Source organism: Microtus ochrogaster, linkage group LG1 (assembly GCF_000317375.1).
Source record: "Microtus ochrogaster isolate Prairie Vole_2 linkage group LG1, MicOch1.0, whole genome shotgun sequence".
Taxonomy (NCBI): Eukaryota; Metazoa; Chordata; class Mammalia; order Rodentia; family Cricetidae; genus Microtus; species Microtus ochrogaster.
The window spans coordinates 8,279,703-8,299,462 of NC_022027.1; the positions used below are offsets into that span (position 1 = coordinate 8,279,703).

Genomic DNA, 19,760 nt, shown 5'->3' on the forward strand with positions numbered 1-19,760 from the left:
GCAGGTGTTATGACCTGACAAATCTCGCCATTGATGGCAAATCTATGAAACAGAAAGAAGATCAAGAGAAAGTCTCCTACCAGCCAACCATTCACGGAGTAGCAGCCGTAGCCAACACCAGGAGAAGAAGAAACGTGTCTAGAGATGCTAGCCAAGAGCATCCCATCCTACTAAAATTAGGAACTGCCCAGGAGGGACCCCATAACTCCAAGGAGTTAACAGAAGCATAGCCACGGTGTGGCAGACAGGCAAGCTCCAGTGGGTCCCTCCTTCCAGCAGCTGTCCAAACTTGCTTTGCTTTTCCCAATCTTAATACCTTAAATCCCCCATCCAAATGGCTGCAACTTGACATAGCATGTTCACGGCCCTGCGTACGGCATGGCCAGCGCTTCTTGACCCAACTTGTTCTGATCACTGGCCCGTATTAGGAGACTGATGAAATATTCTGAGATGTGGATATGGCCATTTTAGGACTGAAGGTTACTGCGATGAGAGCGGAGAATCTGAATCCCCTTTGGCCTGTCTGCGCCACAGCCGCAGAGGGAGCTCTCACACAATAGTTGTTTGGGGAGCCAAGTCTGAACACCCAGAATACACGTACACCTTAAAGTGGCAGAGTCCAGACCTGGATAAGTCCTCACACTTCTCACCCCTAGACTGGTAAGTGGTGTGATCAGAAAGCTAGGTCCGTGTAGGGAACCAAGGGCTTGGAAGTGGCCCGGCAATTCTTAAGTGCAACTCAGCCACTCCTGAGTTTTCCTTTCCCCTCATCCTTGTTTGACCTGTGGTGACCTTATCCATGCACTTCTGAGGGCCTGAAGTCCCCATGCTCCAGGCCGAGAGCTGCACCAATCCAGGCCTGGCTTTCTCTGTTCTTGACTAGGGAGTTTTATAAGTCCCTCCTCTACCTGCCCTGCCTCTGGACTGTAATGCCTGTGGGGCATGCTCTGGATCCCCCTACGTTTCCAAGCCTTGGGGTTCTTCCAGTCTCAATGCCAAGTAAAAGGGAGACATGCCACAGTGTTGTGACACTTCAGATCAGGCCCATGCCTTGTCCTAAAGTTGCCACCAGCACCTACTGGCAGGACTTCACACCCTGTCCCCACCTGATGGAGTAACCACTCTCTTTGTTTTTTACTAATCTTTGGCACTCCAAATTCCAACCCACGGCACACCCTCCAGGACTACTGATGGATATGATATTCAATCAGCCCATTGTGTCTGCAGGTTCTGAAACCAGGGACTCTACAAATCAGAGATCAAAAAAATACTTTTAAAAACTGAATCTGCTTTGAACATAAAGATTTTTTGTGTGTGTGCCCCTTGCTCCAAAGAATGAGGGATAACAATGGCTCACACAGGGTTCATATTATGGTAGGCACTGTAAGAAACCCTGGTATGGTTAAACATATGGAAGGATTGTGTAGATTATATGCAAATATTATCTCACTTTAAAAAAGGGGACTTGGGAATCCATGTATTCAAGCGACTCAGGCAGCCCTGGAGTCACTTCCTGCCAATACTGAAGGAGGATTGTCCATACGGGGTACACCGATGTGAAGGCACAGACCATAATAGTTCCTCACAGAGCTAGGGGAGGCTATGTTTAGGATCACCTAAGTATTTCACAGATGTGGAGCTAGAACACAATCACAGCTCATCTGGTGCTGACCCTGTGGGAACTTAAGTGGGGGGTGCCATGGCTTTACTGAGAGCCACATGCACAGCAATGGGGGGTCTGAAGTCCAACAATGAAAGAGGAAAAGCAAGTCAGACTACTCACTTAAGAAAAGAGTGGATGAGAAGAGCAAGAGACAGAACTCTAGGAACAGTGGCCCCCACAGTACACCACCCATGCTGGGACAAGGTGGGACTGTAAACCTTCCTATATGAGGCCATCGATGGAGAAAGATTTGTGTGCACATGATCCAGCCTGACTAATGTCTGCAAGCTGGGTACATACAAGTGCAGAGGTCATGAGCTGCTCCGAGACCTTTTCTTAGCCCATCACAACCAAGCTGATTTTGCCTCTCCCAGCCAGGTAAGAAATCCCCATTTGCTTCTGGATGATGAGAATACAATCCATCCAGTGATGTCCAACGCCACACAAGTGACACACAGAAAGGCAGACAGTGCCCGGTCCCACATAACCTTGAACAAAACACAACTCACTTAGGGTACCAATCATTGCCAGCAGTAAAATCCAGGAGGTTCCCAGGGCCCTTGAAGCTCCTATCTTCTCACTTTTCCTGGGAACCCTTGTTCCCTTTATCTCTAAGAGGGGCTCATCGCTTCTTATGAAGTTGAAATAACACAGCCAAGCTTACTAAAGGCTTCCATACCCATACCAAGAGTTTCTTGGCACCATGCCACACCAGAACATTTTTCCCTGTCCTAGGTGATAGTGAGGACCCTTGAGAGGCCAATGGCCCTACAGCTCACTAGCATAGCAGACCACTGTCCACCCATGAGAACAGAAATAACTAACAACACTATACCGGAGATGGGGTATCCTGGAACAGATTCAGGGTCTGGCTCTTTTCTTAGTATGGAAAGTGGGGCATCAGGCTCAGACATAAAAGAAAGAGCTTTGCTAACATGAGCCCTGACGAAGGCAGCTGTAGAGGGCTCAATTCAGGGCAGCGGGAGCTTCTAGAGATAAATGCAGCTTAAGCCAGTATTTCAGCTCTTTTTTTTTTTAGGACCAGTAGAAACTAGAGGCAGGGGTGGTGGTAAAAGGGAGCATTGTAATACTCCATTTTTCAGCTAAAAGAAAATGTTTCAAAGGCTGCCAAGTTTCCCTTTGCTCCTCAAAGCTCCGACAGCTGTCAGGACTAATGCCGCTTGAGGCTTGGTCCCTGGCAAGAGCAGCTGAGATTTCGCTTTCTGCCCGCCAAGGTGGTGGCTTTGTCCAGGAATCCAAGCCAGGGATTGCAGGCCCCTGACAAGAGCCAGGGACTGCCTGGAGTTAGACAGAGAGCAGCCTTACTGCCTGGGAGGTGCTGAGGAGGACCAGAGCACTGAGGGAGAGGACTCACTTTCCAGCTACAGGAATGGATCTTCCTATTCTGTGCTGGCCTTGGTCTTGGGTACAACAATGGAGACACAGAGGACATACCGGGTGACAGTGATAGGATCAGATGCACTATGGTGACCTGTCTAATGCAACTGAACATGGCAAAGCAAGAAGGAGAGAAACTGCTCACAGATGCATGCTCGGGCAGGTGAGCTAAGCAGAAAGCCAAGGCTATGAAAGTGCCGGGGCTAGCCCCAGTATGAACCGCTTACGTGCTATTTTAAAATGAAGCCTAAAGCATAGCAATGTCGAGAGCTTTATCTCCAGGCAGTAACACCAGTAAAACTTTCTTCAGTGATAATCTGCATTTTTGCAAAACTATAAATGTATAAATACAAATTGATTCCAAGAGAAAAATGCAACCCCTTCTGATCCTTTCTCCTGTTCCTGTACCCTAACTCAATTTCTTAAACTTAACTTTAGCATTGGTATATTAGCATTTACCACTGATAACAGAGGTCCTCGACCTTAAAGCATTGCTTCCAGTGGACCCCAGACCAAGAGAATCTGTGATATGTGAGGCAGGATAATTTTCATTAGAGCATGTGCCATTCTTCAAGGGTCTGAGCTAACTGTAGCTTGGTGCTACTCAAAAACAATGTGGTCAACTACTAACTGTAGGCATACTTACTTACATACAACTACTGTGTATGTATACTTACTTCTACACAACAACTGTGTGTGCATACTTACTTATATACAACTACTGTGTGTGTATGCTTACTTCTACACAACAGCTGTGTGTGTATATTTAGTGCAGCTCCTTGCCTACTCAAGCCCAGAACCAACCAACTCAGAGGACTTCAATCATATCCTTCCAGGCAGACTATCCACCTGTGAAGCCCCAGAACTTCTAACCATACAACCTACACGACAAGTATTTCCCCTAATCATGCTGCCTTACTTGGGAGACACTGAGAGTAATATTACCCCAAGGGGAGCTGTCAGAATAGACAGGTAAAGATTAAATCATTTCTCTGATAGTTCATTGAACAAACACATCAAGTATCTATGATAGTTTGAATGCCTGTGGTCCTCCAAAATCCCGTATGTTGAATCCCATCATCCAGAGAATGACATTAGCAGGTGATTAAGCCTCGAAGGGACCCTTGTGTTGGGACTAGTGCCCTTATCAAAGAGACTACAGGAAGCTCTCTTACCATCTTCCTGCCATGAAGACACAGCAAGAGAGCAGTGCTACACAACCAGACCTAAGCAAAATACCACCTTGTAGGCACGCTGATCCCCATTTCCAGCCTCAGGGCTGCGGATGACACAAAGCTCTGATACTCTGTTACCACATCTGACAGACTGAAACAGTAGCAAGATGCTCCCAGCAGCCACATAACAGCTTTCTGTGGGTCTCTGACTGTTGCCTCTGGCTCTACCAGCCAAGAAGGAGGGGTCTGGTAGAGGAAGCAGTCTCTGTCTGTCTTTAAAGGCTGTATCCTCTCCCCCGCTTTTTCCTCTATTTCTACCTCTACCTCCCCGATGCCAGGTCAGGATCTCTGCCACACCCTTCTTCTAATGATGCATTTGTCACAGCCAAAAGTGATGCAGACAAGGTGATCTTGGACTGAAATCTCTGATATCACAAGCCCTTCATCCTTTAAACTGAGCCTTTGGACACTGACTCTCGGGGCACCCTGACCGTCAGAGTCCTCCATCTACATGTACGTAACTTGACTTCCCTCATATAAAGAAAGACACCTCACGACTCCAGTAAGACTTCTTGACCACATCCGCCTGGTCTTTGGTGGCCGGTATGTATAGCAACCTACATCACTGCTTGGCTCTCTGGTCTAATCTAGCCAGTGGTTTGCCTGGCCACCATCCCCACTCCCTCCCAGTATTGATGGTATTCCATCCCATTCTCCAAAGCGTCCCTTACTCTTACTGCAGGGGCTACCCAGTCACTCTTCTCCAGTGGAAGGCAGCAGAAGCGTGGCTGATGGGGAAAAGCTGTGCCGCACACTATCAGACATCAACAGGACAAACTCTCGGGGCGAGGCTAACAATCGTGTACGAATACACTTAGCAGGGAACTCTCAATAATTCCTATATACAGCACAAGTCTTTGAGACACAGTGCGAAGTTTTCTGAACGTGGTCAGCTGTAATTGCTTTCTGTGCCGGCACCTGAAGGATTAGGCTTCTGGATGATTCATGCTGTGAGGACATGTAGAGAAAGGTTCACCGTGTCCACACCTGCCTGCTCACATCCAGATTTCACCTGTTTCAATGCCCAGAGCGCCCACCCTTCACCTCGGGCACAACTTTTAGTCCAGATGGCTTTGACACCCCAGCAATTCCTTCTGATGAAATTTCACCCTCCGCCGCACAGAAAGCCATGTGAGTTCCCCAGCACAAGCAGGGGAACACAGAATTGGTGTCTCTAGCACTGGCCATCTGCCCAGGTCTGGAAGCCCAGTGACCAACAAGCCTGTGATGCTGGTGTGGGTCATTCCAGACACTGGTATTTGGTCCCTGACATCAGGATGTACCTAACTTGACAAAAATTACTCCAATTTTCTTTCTCCCAGCAGGAGAAAGACTACTTCTCAGTCAAGAGTTTAAACATATAAAAGACTAAGTCAGAGAGATGTCCCGGTTGGTCGTTGGTGGCCCCTCCACATAGCCACTTACTGGCTACTACAATAGACGGCTCTATGGTTCTAATCTAACCAATGGTTTGCCTGGTCAACAGCTCCTGTGCCCTCCCAGGCCCAGGACTAGGGCTTTGATTAGTGCCACCAAGACTGACAACCAGAGTTTGATCCCCAGAATGCATGTAACAGAAAGAAAAAACAAATCCTGCAAGCTTCCCCCACACATGGCATGCAAGGAACTTATACATAGCATGCAAGTGCGTAAGCACACACTCACACAAACACACACACAGTGGCATGCTCATGACCTCCCTGCAATACACAATAAACAAATAAAATGCACTGTTTTTAAAGTTAACAGCAAAACCTGAACAAATAAAGAAACTTGGATGCCCACTTCTCAGCAATCAACCCCAGTGGCTTCTCTTAGTAACCCCAGGAGATGACTATCCCTTTATTCTTTATCTGCTTTAGGGGTCACGGAAAGTCACAGTGTACATTCTGTGGGTGGGCAGGAGACTGTGCTGAGTAGTTGGGCGTCCACCTACAGCCTGAATAACAAGCAAACCTGAACAGTGCCAGAAGATTTGAGTCTGAGGCTATACAGCAAGCATAAGTCACCCCGGACTGCTACGTGGCATTCCCCAGCACACATGGGAAAAACGGATAGAAGGTACCAGGCCCCAGCGTTACACATTCCCAGCTCCAGTCAGGAGGCTTCCGACCAACCCTCGACATGCTACAGCTTCATAAAGGCCCTGATCTAAATTCACCAGTCTGACCCTTGTGAGTGCCTTCAAATCCCACAGTGTCAGACACGTGTAGCTTCTGGACTGTGGGGTGCAGGGTGATGGTCAGACTGTAAGCAACAGCAGCAGGGCTTTGCTGAGGTCGCCATGAACATGCTCTCTCCACCCTGGCCGCACTCACCTTCGCCATCGGCACTCATGTTCTCGTAGGAGTCCCAACGAATCAGCGGGTCTGCTGTGTTGTAGTCCACGATCACCCCCTGGTCACTGTAGAGATGCTCGGATCCTGTGGGGGCACAACAGGTGTGTTAGCCTTAGCAGAGCCCAGGGCTTCCTAACGTCATGGGAAATTATAACACGTGAGTCTTCGGTTTAATGGTTCTTTCCTACCTAAATCTGTAACAATGAGCCTAGTAATAGAGTAATAACTTCCTAAGCAATTAAAAATGGAGTTGAGGCTGCAGAGATGGCTCAGAGGTTAAGAGCACTGACTGCTCTTCCAGAGGTCCGGAGTTCAATTCCCAGCAACCATGTGGTGGCTCACAACCATCTGTAATAAGATCTGGTGCCCTCTTCTGGCCAGCAAGCGTACAGACATACAAAACACTATACATAATAAATAAATACATCTTTAAAAAAAATGGAGTTAAAAGCTATCACGTAGCGAGGCGTGGTAACATCTTCTGATAATCAATCTCAGCGTTGGGGAGGCTGAGGTCAGATGATGAGGACGTCAGCCTAGACTGAAAAGTGATTTGTGTTCCAAAATAATAAGAAGGAAAAAAAGTTATAATTGAAATGGACATAGGCGGGAGGCTTGGTGACAGATAGGAACATTTCACTACAGTAGTCAGGATAATTCTCTCTTATTAAATGTATTTTCTGAAACACAGACATTCAGTGTACTGTACTGTACTGTACTGGCAATCCTTTTTTCAAACACCTCTTCCGAGGGGAGAAGCAATCATTTGTTACAACTTCACAGGTGAGCGGTGAACCGTCAGGGACACCAGCAAGTACCCTAGCCTGCAACGGCTCCCTAATGAGGACACCACGGGAAAAGCAAACTTCCTTTCGGTCTTTTCCAAATGAGAGCTAATGTCTCAGAGTCGCCTCCCGCTTAGTACCCAATATGTTATTTTAAGAAAATCATTTAAGACCAAGCTTAGCAGTAGGGCACGTGCCTAGACTACATAAGGCTCTAAGCAACACCACCATGTATAATAAAAATTCCCAAGTATATGCCAAGATGGGAGGTGTTACTAGAAGCTCAGGGTGCTCAGAACTGTCTCCAGCCTGAGTTAGAGTCTGGCTATGTCCTGTCAGCAACCTACCTTGAATCTTCTCAGGTGTGGCTGAAAAGACCAATTCAATCTTGCCGTAGTCAGGAAAGCGGTCATCTGAAAAATGAACACATCCCACTGTAGACACCTGAGTCTTCCAGCCAGCCCAGCCAGGGCCGCACACACAGAGCGTCAACCTCTCCCTGGTTTCTCTGAGTTGTTTGCCCACAGATCAACTCTGTTTCTCTTACGCTGGCAGTCTCTCTGCCAGCACGTGGGAAAGAAGACAGGGAAGGACACCGCTTCTGACACCCCCCAGGGCTTCATCCACACACCTTTACAGGCACTGTCCAGCTCCTCCTTCCCAAAGAGAAGTCCATAGCCCTGCACAGCTCCAGTGTGAAACTGCAGGCGGAAAATGACATCGCGGGTGGCCGAGCGGAACTTCTTATGATAGCACTTCACCTGGTCAAAGAGAGGACGAGAAAACAAGGCATGGTTGAGGGGCAGCGCTCACTGCTTAGTACAGGACTGTGGATGGTGTGGCCCCAGGATAGGAGTTTCCACTGGAATGTTACATCTTAAGATGCCATGGGGGGGGGCAGACAGTTATCAGCACATCACTGTCCCCCTACGCCCTCCATGTTATCTCAACAGAAGGAAAATCCCAAAAGACCATAGTCCTTTGTCCTGCCCTGGGCCACACCCTTCAGACAGGGAGCTGTGCGAGAAGACATCTGTGGTCTCTAGTCTCGATTTCAACAGCTGACGGCGTGGACACTTCCCTTTCATCTAAAATCTCCGTTTCCACTGAATGCTTCTTGGTTCTCAAGCCATGGAAACAGTGGTTAGCACTGTAGTCTTGTTTGTTGAGTATAGGCAAGAACATGAAAGTGAGGTGGGGGCAGGGGGGTCACAGACAGAGAAACAGACAGACAGACAGACAAGCACTGGTTTTGTTTTCTCTGCCAGGTGTCCGGGGGTCTTGGAGGTGGCATTTTAAAGGAAGCGCTATAATGACATCTGTGATCCGAACAAAGGCTGAGGCTTCTCCACCTCAGGTGCAGCTCAAGCCACCCTGGATAACTATGTTGACAAGCAGGGTGCAGACACGAGAGACAGACTGTGGCAGGAGTGTGTGCCTGGTGTGCCCCGTCCCATCTTGCTACCAAAGGCCTCCCAGCATCATATCAGCATAATGATATGAAAAGAACCTCACGTGGGTGGCAAAGGAAGAGCCACAAGCCAGTGGCGCCTTGCCAGGATCCCCAGGCCGACTGAGCTGCTCTCAGCTCTAAGACCACAGTGCCCAGGGTGACACACCACGCCATGGGAGAATGTGGTAGGTAGGCCTGCCTACGCGGTGTAGCTACTTTCCGTCAGAGACTCTTTGTGGGGAAGGACTGCTGGAAAACACCACACTTCACAAAGCTAAATGGAAATCTGGCACAAATCATCAACACCCATCACCCCGGCAAGAAAATGTGCAGGTGACAGCTGGGGCATCCTCTTACCATGGCCATCCCCCTACCCCAGCCCCCAGAAACTCTAGAAAACAGAAAGCCAAGAAGCCTAGGCAGGAAGGCTGGGAACCACAGCCCTTGGGCAGACCTACAACTTGTTTACATTGTGCTATCTACCAGGAAACAGTCTGAAGAAGCAACAAAAACGCGTAAACAAGCCTGCAAGGATGCTCCTTGTGGCCAGACCAGCACAGGTTCTCCAAAGCCCAGGCAAGGACCCCAGCTCCACTCTGCTGGGCTTCAGGCAAGGACCCCACCTCTGCTGGGCTTCAGGCAAGGACCCCACCTCTGCTGGGCTTCAGGCAAGGACCCCATCATCTCCAGTTGTGCGATGCAGTCCATCTGCAGCTATCTACTGAGAATCAGCAATGACGACCAAGAGCCCTGCTTGCTTCCCAACATCCAATGGCATGCTGGCCCCAAGTCTCCTACTCCCTGTGCCAGAGTCCTTGACTCTTCAGCAGGACTCAAACCCAAGATGGTCCTTGGAATCAAAGACATCCTTCCAGAATGTTCTTCTGGGCCCTCAGGTCTCAACACTGACTTACCCTTCCGTCCTTCTAGCCAGGGCTGACTCCACATCGCCCTCCAACCCTGTCCTATTCTCACTGGCTGCCTTTGAGGATGAGAAGTAACCAGGGTCAGGGTGGGGATGGGAGAGGAAAAGCGAAGCCCTTTTCGAGGCAGACTTGCTCTCAAATTGTATATACATTTAGGAGAACAGAGATTTGCAGAGCAAGGTCTCAGAAGCCAGGGCAGGCAGGGGACACAGACCTAGCTGGGTGGGCCCACTCAGGCACATGCATTAGCATTAGAGTGGGTGAGGGCCTGTTGGGAGGATGTGGCCTGTGGACCTAACTGGGTAAATACAGGGACATCCGGAGATCCCAGTCCCAGGAACAGGGTGACCTAACGCAGCCACAGTTATTTTTGTTCTGCTCCCCTTCCCTCACTCAAGTTACACTCTTCTTCTCCTGCTGTCCCCTCCCCAGTCCTTCCCTCTTCCCCACAGCCTAAGTGTCCTGAGTGCACCTTCTTCTCTAGCCATCACTCAGCTACACACAAACACTTTGACTCACAACCCAGGCATCCCAACTCTGTCTGAGCCAGGCGTGGGAGGAGGATGGGTATCCACAGGTTGGGCAGCTCTCGAGCACCTTGGGTCTAGTGTGATCTCCTGTTTGCAAATTCTTATTTATCATATCCCAAGGTCACAAATCCTCCTGAGGCTGTCGACTGAGCAAGCTGTTACTGAACAGTGCCACGCTGCATTCCTGGGATCACTCCTGTAGGGATTCTGACATACGTCCATGGACCAGTGGGAACAACAGCACTGCCCCGCCCCATCCTCATCCAGGCATGAACACCTGGAGAAATCTCAGGACTCCCCACAGACCCCAGCACCACAACAGGTCAGACTTGGAAAAAAGGCCACCTGTTAATCAACACCCTGATCTGGTGACACTGACCACCACAAGGTCCACTAAGTGTCAGTATCACTTTTTGTAGCATCAGTGGTCAAAGATCAGAACTGTGTGCGGCACATTTTTGAGTATAAAGTTGACATGGGTCCCAGTGGCTGCTCTTTAAGATAGAAAACATTTTATAATGATTACTGGGAGGTCTGAAGCCTGCCTTTGGTCCTCACGTTTAACACATGCTTGAGTCTCCACAGAACGTTTCTAGACTGCCCTGGTCCTCTGCTTCAGATTTTACAACATTTCCCTTTGAAACAATTCGATGTGGTGGCCACAGTTTGTGGCAAGCACTGTGCTGAATGATGAGGACAGTCCATCACCAGCTGTCACAGACCCCCACCTTAGGCACCTAAGAACATCTGCACCGGACCCTTGAGGGACATTCATCCTCTTGGGACCTTTCACTCTCTAGCTGTAAGATGGATAACAGAGGCTATAGCTAAGAAGTATTAAGAAAGCTTGCAAATCTAGCTCTCTGTGACAGCTCCATGGTCAGATGTATGCTATCCCATCCCTGCTGCAGACTACTACATACCTACAGATTCAATCCCCCTCCAAGCACACACAGGCTTTTTCCTCATAGCCATTCCCTAATCAACAGAGAGAACTATTTACATGGTGTTTATGTTGTATTAGCAGGTGTGATGAGCAATCTAGAGATTGTTTTAAGGATGGGGAAATATACATGAGTTGCGTCCAAACACTTAGCTATTTTATACGGAACTTGAACATCTTCAGGTGTTCAACATCCAGGCAAGTCCTAGAGCTAATCCCACATGCACGCCGATAAACAACCGGGTACGTGATATTATTTAATAATCAATGTAAAAGTAGAGCTTCTGCAAAGGGGTTCTTGGTGCTCAATCCTGCTGTTAGTGTTGACGGTCATGGAAAGGCCTGCGTGGTTTTCTTCTTGTGTTGTCTAAGTAAACAGTCTGGAAACCTTGACCTAATCTTGCTTCCTTACAGTTGCATGAAGATGCATCTGCACCCTCAACTGGATGCTAAGATGACGGGGTCCAGGACCAGGTGAAAAAGCTGAGTCCCCCAAGCTAAAGGCAGGTACCTAAGCCGAGTGTGTTTGGAGCACACGCCTGTGACCACAGCACTTAGAAGGCTGAGGAAGAACAATGCCTGACAGGGACTAGTCAACTCTTAAAGACAGTCAGTTCCCACCCTCCTCCCCATGTGCGAGGCACTGCCAAGCGAGACCCAAAATCCCTCCTAAATCCTCTAAGCAAAACAGCCAGAGTACTAGGGCATCACCAGGAGAGACAGAAGCGCCACTCTGGCCCAACTCAGCTTGGTGGGACTATCTAGGCTAAAGGTCAAAAGAGCAGCCATGATCTCCCTAGGAGCCAAGTGTGATTCCAGACGCTCACAACACTGTCGAAGTCATGAGCGAAAAGCAATGAAAAATGAGCAGACATTGCTGCAATGAAAACACACCCAAGATCGCGGTGCTGAATGGGAGCACGGACGAAGAACTGGGAGCACGGATGAAGACCTGGGAGCACGGATGAAGACCTGGCCCGGTTCTAGACCCACAGCATAGCAAGGGGAAAAACAGAGCATTGCAAATGAATGTACTCCTTGATATGAGAGAGAGAGAGATCCAGCCTCAGGGCCTCTGCAGGGGGTGGGGGTAGCTGTGAAGGGACAATTCCACTTTCCCTCACCACACACAAGTGCCCACTGTAAGAAACAACAAGCAACGGGGCTATTTGTGCAGCCTCTTGAGGAGGCTTCACCTGTGCTCACAAGCCCAGTCACCGGTCACGGAGCCAGCAACCATAAAGGCAAGGTACAAGTGGCTGTGGTTTGCCCAGGCAGGGCAGCAAGACAGAACATGCCAGATGGAGAGATGTTTACAAGCCCTGGACCAAGTGCTGAGCCGGGGAGGGGGCAAGCTGGCTCAGGCCCCAGGCTCCCTGCCAGGTTCCTGGCAGGTCTGAAACAGTGTGAATTCCTGAGCAGGTTACATAAGCTACAGGCAGCCTCCCTAAGGGAGGGCCTGGCACCTGACCACAGCGTACTTTGTGGCAGGATCACAAAATCTGACCTTTTGTGAAAAGCGCATTTGTAAAGACCAAAGACCGGTGGGCTGGCTGTGCCACTGAGAAAGGTCAGAGGGACGGCCCAGAGTAGATACATCTTTGTCAGCTTTGCTGTCGCCAGTAACAGCGCCATCTGCTGGCTGTAAGTCAACAGATAATAAAGAATTGTTTCCCAAGAAGTGTTTCCAAATCACTTAAAGCTGATTCTGGCCATTCCATCTTTTGGACGTGATCTTTGTTATCTTTCCCAACTTGTTTCAATGCAGAGGAAAAAAACAGGCAAATGTAACTGCACACACGGTAAACATTCACTGAAATGCGGAGGTCAAGGTGCTTCTTAGATGGAATGAGATGAAAGGCCATTGGGGAAACAGTCGTCCACCAATAAAACACAAGGGTGACTTGCTCATACAGAGGGCCAGGGAAACCGTACACACTGGGAGGTGAACAGAGACACACATTTTGTGCCCCTTGCAGTGCTTTGCAAGTTGTGGTGGCTGCCAGGTCCCTTAAGAGCAATGAAGCCACCTGCACACCTGTACAGGTGTACACTCCATTCACACAACAGGACACATCAGGCAGTAATGGGCAGAAGTCAAGACCAGCACCCCAGAGAGAGCCACGGGGCTGCCTCATGCTTTGGATGTCTAGTTGGCTCATTTAGAGATGGGCAAGGCAGCAGAGGAGGAAGGTGGTAAGTCCTGAGTCGCCAAACCCCAGGACGCAGGACAGATGACGGCAGTGGCATGGCTCGCTACCACGGGAGCAGTGCCAGCACAGAACATGTTGCAGCATCTTTTCTTCTGCTGAACTCCTGAGGTGGGAGCAGCAGCATGGGACATGTGAGCTATGGCGCAAGGCATACGGTCTGAGAGTTGACCGGGGCACCTGATCTTACACCCTCTGGGACGAGCACAGCCCACCAGGTATGCCTTGGTCATTGATACCTGACCAGAGGTATCAATGTGATCAGAGTGACCATTTTCCACTCTGACTGGAGTTCAGCTCACCTCTGTGTACATAGCAGCCTCTCTGCCCACTCCGCCAATCCCGCACTTGCCTTCTAAGCTCTGGGAGTAGGCCCTGAGCATGTCTCTACAAATTTCCTATACCACCCAGCTTGGACCAAAAGCTACAGGCACTGGCTCACCAGGGAAGGCTAGTGATAATCACCAACAGCACTGGAACCTACTGTCAATCACACCACACACAAAAGCACAGGAACCTACTGTTAATCACACCACACACTGAAGCCTGTCAATCATACCACAGACAGAAGCACGGGAATCTACTGTCAATCACACCACACACGAAAGCACTGGAGCCTACTGTCAATCACACCATACATGGAAGCACAGGAATCTACTGTCAATGACACACACGGAAGCACTGGAGCCTACTGTCAATCACACTGTGCATGGAAGCAATGGAACCTACTGTCAATCACACCACACACTGGGGTACATGCTCACTTGGGAGTTAAGCGATGCCCTTTCATATTTATAAATCAAAAGCCTCAAGGACCTCAGAATGACAGTTTTATGAAGTTTTAACCAAAACTGTCAAGATTGGCTTGGATAAACTACCACCGGTGTCCTTGTTAGGACTCACTGAAGGACAGTCATGGGGAAATGATACTGATAAGACCACCTATGACACTTTCAGGAAAGACCAACCCTGCCAACACCCTGACCTTGGACTTCTAGCCTCCAAAAGCAAGAGAAAAGAAATCCTTGTGCAAGCTGCCCAGTCTGTGCTCAGGTCCCTTCAGTGTGGCCTTTCTGGCAGAACACAGCAGGCTAACAGTGCTCTCCAATTTCTGACAGCGAGCTGACCTCTTAGCACTCGCTTCTATGAACTGTGCAAGGAAAAATTACACTCTGCGATGGAAAAATCCCCTCGCCAGCTGCCACGTCTCCCTCCCCCTATCTGATAACACTGCAGAGAATAAACGCAGAGTACACAGAAAAGAACTGTAAACACAGGAAGCGTAAATCAAGCCATAACGCAATCCTAAAAATATTCCATGTGGGGCATGAAAAGGGGTGCAGGAAGGAAATCGTCTTATCAAAAGCAAGTATCTCTTGTGGAAAGATCTAGAACTTCCTGTGTGCCAGCACTTTGATGGAAGTGAGTCATCCGTGGGGAGCTGTAACATGAAGTCCGCATCCAGAGCCATTCAAGCCTGACTCTCAGACGTTATGCTCTGCGATTTCCAGCAAGGCTGGCTTCTTCACCACTGGGGCTCCCCTGTCCCGTCACGTCCCCACCCCCATGGAGCAGCTATCCCCACTTCTTATAGAGATTACCTGCAGCTTGTCTGGAGCAGCACTGATAATGGGGCAGGAGGGGGAAAGCTGGAAGGGGGCTGCCACTCATCTGGAGAAGGCGCTGCTGCAAAGGACCTTAACAGGCCCATGAGGCAAGCACACAGACCTAGCATCATGGCTACCATGGGTGGAGCGGATGCCATTACTGAACGGTCTGTGCCCAAGTCACCCTTCTCTAAGCCTGGATTAGACAAAAGGAGGACCAGGAGGTTGGGGCCTTGTCAGAAATGAGCAGGGGATACTAGTGAGGAAGGACAAAAAATCTCCTGAGAGGCCAGATGCCTGGCAGGAAGCAGCCAGGAAAAGTGGGGAGATGGCAACCTGTATTGTGGGTTAACTTTGTACCCCCCTAAACCTCACGGGGGCAGTATGAAAATGTGGGAGTTCTGGAACACGGAGAGATCAGGAGGCCAAGGCCCTGTGAATGTCACCAGCATCCTCAGAGACTCCAGATCCCCTTCCTGTAGGTGAGTACACAGGGACACGGTGCCCTTGCAAACAGATCCCCGCTAGATATGGAACCTGCCAGCCCTGGACATCGGACGGCACCAGTGTAAGTATCAGTGAGCATCCACGTAAGCACCTTGTAAGCATCATGAGAATCCATGCAAACACTCATGAACACCCACCCATGTAAGCACCCCAGTGCGATAGGATTCTATGGCAGTAGCCTGAACAAGTGAGGCTAGCTGGCGAACAGCAGGAAGAAAGAGGCGGGGCCTGCACTCACAAACACTGCCAACCAGAACAGCCCTTCTTCTGGATACAAACTCAACACAAGCCTCATACTGAAACTCAGCTGCAACAAACTTCAACATCCCTACCTGCTGGTCTCTCGATCCCAGCAGTTCTTACTACAGCTCTCCTAAGGGTCAGCGGAGGCTGGCTCCTGGCTTCCATCCCTGACTGTGCTTCATAGCTAGGGGAACACCCAGGATAGGCCCCATGCCTCCCAAGTTCACCCACTTTCTGCTTTGAGAAACACCTCATGTTAGGCTGCTTCTAGTTCTGAGGCCAGCACTGCTCTCCAAGGTACCTTGTGCTCCCTGGGGCTGCAGCTGTCCCTGCCCCGGTCCCTCCATTTCAGTGACTAAAGAAACTTGCACACAGAACCTCACAAGTCCCGTGTGTTATAAAGAGAGGGGGCCACTCCTTGTGGAGATATTCTATATGTTATCATAGCATTGATTCCCACCCTTACTCAATGCCTCCCTTACCACAGGCCTGACCACCACCGACCCCAAATGACTGGACTTTCAAGTTCAGGTTGGAAATTAAATTTTTATGAAGGCTTCATACCTAATCAATTCAGACTTCCCGCGAAGGACCAGAACAGTACAGTCCCTGAGGTGAACAGCTTCAAGTAGTCCGCTTACAAAAATAACTGTGTGGCCATGGGTCACCTATGAGGTAAGAACTGCCTCCAGGTGGCCTCTAGATGTCCATCCACATTGTCATTTGCCCAACCAGTTGGCAAATGGCAGCAACCCACAGGAGCACCTTCCAGAGCTGGAGCAGCAGCCAGATCCGCAGGACACACAGAGCCAGGAACAGGCCAGGTCCAGGCATGCTCACCAGTAAACATCCCCCTCACCCATGCCAAGCTCCATTCCTTCCCTGTGTCACCTGATTTTTCTCTAAACCTCCTCAGTGACAAGTATTTAGCTCCCACCCACGGACCCTCTACACCACCCCGCATCTCCTGCACGAAGCCACATTCCAGGGGTCACGGTGCATATAGTGTTTACTGGGGTCTGTGTTCTGCCTATGTCGCCCACTATGGGGCACACAGTGCAGGGTAGGGTGCCTAAGCAGGGCTCCTCTAGAGGGGAGAGGGGATGGCCGATTAAGGTTGAGTGATCACCTCTCTGATAGTGACAAAGGCTTGAAATGCATCAGGATGACATAATGTTGTTTGTCTCCCATGCTGTGCCCTCTCAACACCCACCAGGTACTGTCCTAGAAGACTGATGGGGAGAGTTTGCTCCTTTCATGTTCACAAACTTAAACATGGTCCTCACGAGGCAGTGACCACAGCTCCCAAAAGAAAAGGGCCAGGCATAAGTCTTTCCAACACGATGAGCTTCCTCACAAAGAGAGACATATTAAAGGAAGGCCCACCCTGGAGCATGAGGTTAAGCCGCCATGACCTTCTAGAGCTATGCTCTTTCAGCCAAGCACCTCAAGGACCGTCACAGGTATCTCAGAATCTCCTTAGCTTACACAGCATCTTAAGGTCCGCTTCTGCAACAGAGCTTATGTCCCCAGGATGCACCTCCAGGACAAAGAAATCACTCTGTATTACTGTCCTTCCTGTGTCCAGTGCTAAGACTGGAAACAAACAAAGCCCCAAATGAAAGAAAGAAAAAAATAAGACAAGTGAGTAAAAATTTCAAATGTGATGGGGGAGAGGTGAAAAGAGAGGGAGGAAGGGAGATAAAGAGAAGAGAAAAGGGGGGGGGGAGAAATGTAAGGAAAGACAGAATGGCTGGGGAAAAAGACAAAAGGAGATTGGAAGGAAGACAGAGGGGGGAAGGAGGCTGGAGGAGTGAAGAAGCGCATCCCAGAGGATCCAGCCTCTGCACGGACACGCTCTGGTCGTAGGAGAATCTGACGCTCATGAACAGAAAGCTCAGATGAAGGTTTAGCATTGCTTTTTCTGGGAGTAGAGAAGTGAGGAGCTTCAGCCCAGGCCCCCGTCATCTTCCACGTCTCAGTTTCCCACCATTACCACTCATAAAGAGGCATGAGTGTCAGTGCATCTGTCCAAGAAAACGGGGAGGTGCCCACTCCGGGAGTGTCATTCATAACAAAATGCAAGACGAACTCCGCAATCACCCACCATCTCAACAGAGTTGGTCTGCCAAGACCACGAAAAGATCGTATCTAAATTATTCTACACATGTTAGAAGCTGTGCACATGCCTCGCAGGCTTTCAGACAAAACCTTTTCTAAAATTCCTGTACGAGTAAAGGTTCTTCTTCATTCAAGACAGGCAGGAGGTGGAAAAGTAATGTTTGGTCTCCTCCAAGAAACAAAATTATCTTGAGAAATTACTGTTTCGATCATTAATCACGCTGTAAGAACACGAGTTATACGCTGCACTCTGGCTCTTGATATTACAGTCTGGGAGGCCTGGGTTCACACACGTCAGGCAGTAGGATGCTCAGCAGGGCTGAGGCTGAGTGAGAACCCTGCATAGAGCCAGCAGCTCTGATAGAAAAGATGGGCAAGGACAAAGATTCGTCACTGTTACTAAAAATATTATCACTCACAAATTAAAGCCCTTAGAGGGACGGCTGTTTTTCTTTTCCTGTTGGTTGAGAAGGGAGTAGTCCTAAACTGGGTGATTTTTTTTCCTAAGGCAAGAATCAATTTTCCTTCTGGGTCACTATCCTGGGTGGGTGTGAGCAAGTGCTACACACGGGGGTACTCACCATGATGTCACCCTTTAGCAGCTGGGCCGGCTCTATAGCAATGCGGATCCTGCTGGGGTTTTCAGGGCCAACGTTGCTTCGGAGGAACAAGAAAAGAGATCAATACAGAGTTTCACGATGTCATGACCACAGTAGCACAAGCTGAGAAAATGGCGAGAACCGGCACAAACAGCCCAGACTCCAAGTTCAGCGGCTTTACCTTACAGAGATGAGTCAGGAGGTTCGAGAGAGCTGAGTTGGAGAGAGTTAGTCTAGCCCCATCACAGCCCCTGGCTGGAAAAGTCACACTCAGGGATGTCTCAGCTAGGGACAGACCCAGCTTCTGGGGCAATCTGAGGATGCAATTTCCACAGTGTCATGGCAGGGGGTGGGGTATTTTGAGCCCAGAAAGGGGATAAGGGGTCTTTGTAAGTGCCAAGACATTTTCTGCCATTCTCATAGCAAAGTGCTAGCTATGTGAATTGCTAACCAAACTCAGAGAGCCATAAAGGTTCTAAAGATATATATCCAAAACAAAAAAGAGAAAGGAAAACCCCAACGGACTTCGTCCTAGCACTTTCCAGTGTATCCACTTCCAGACAGTAACGATTCCTCTCCCAACCTGCTCAGTCCCTTAATGAAACCAACTAGAGACTAGGGGACCAGGCCCCTCTCAGCAGCAGCATGAATACCTCCTTTGGGCTCTCAGCATTACCGGCCCACAGGGTCTGCTTCTTCTTGTGGGAGAGACAACTCATTTCACAACCAACCCGCAAGCCACCCTACACACCCGGCACAAGCCACCCTACACACCCGGTACAAGCCACCCTACACACCCGGCACAAGCCAGGCACTTACTAGATCCCGGACGTGTACACGGGCTGCATGGCTTGGTAAAGCTTCAGAAAGGGCCTGCACGCTGAAAGAGAGGATGTGCGGGGGAAAGACAGGATTATTAACCCACGCACAGACATCCCAACACCAACGTAACGTGCCTGGACCTCCAACCAGGAGACTACTTCAACCAGAGGGCCGTGGGGGCTCAAAACCAACATGCAGCTCTGTAAGTTCACCTTACTTCTAATGGCAGGGGAACTACAAGCTACCGATACGACCAACTGATGAGTGTGCACCTACGTAGAGGCAGTCAGGGAGCAGAAGAAGGGTCCCACCCTGAGACCCGTGTTGGGAGTACCTGCCTAGGACAGGGGCCAGGGTCTATGCTATACGCTATAAGCAT

General features: G+C 49.5%; 1 protein-coding gene across 1 annotated transcript in view; it reads right to left on the bottom strand.

The window, feature by feature from the left end:
* The window catches only part of Tns3 (tensin 3), a 194,938-nt gene that overhangs the window by 83,698 nt on the left and 91,480 nt on the right, over window positions 1–19,760 (bottom strand). The window contains exons 12-16 of the mRNA XM_005359223.3: window positions 19,379–19,439; window positions 18,542–18,617; window positions 8,052–8,181; window positions 7,768–7,833; window positions 6,615–6,719 (exon numbers count right to left, since the gene is read on the bottom strand). Of these exons, the coding sequence (XP_005359280.2) occupies window positions 6,615–6,719; window positions 7,768–7,833; window positions 8,052–8,181; window positions 18,542–18,617; window positions 19,379–19,439 (438 nt within the window). The remainder of the gene's footprint in view (window positions 1–6,614; window positions 6,720–7,767; window positions 7,834–8,051; window positions 8,182–18,541; window positions 18,618–19,378; window positions 19,440–19,760) is intronic.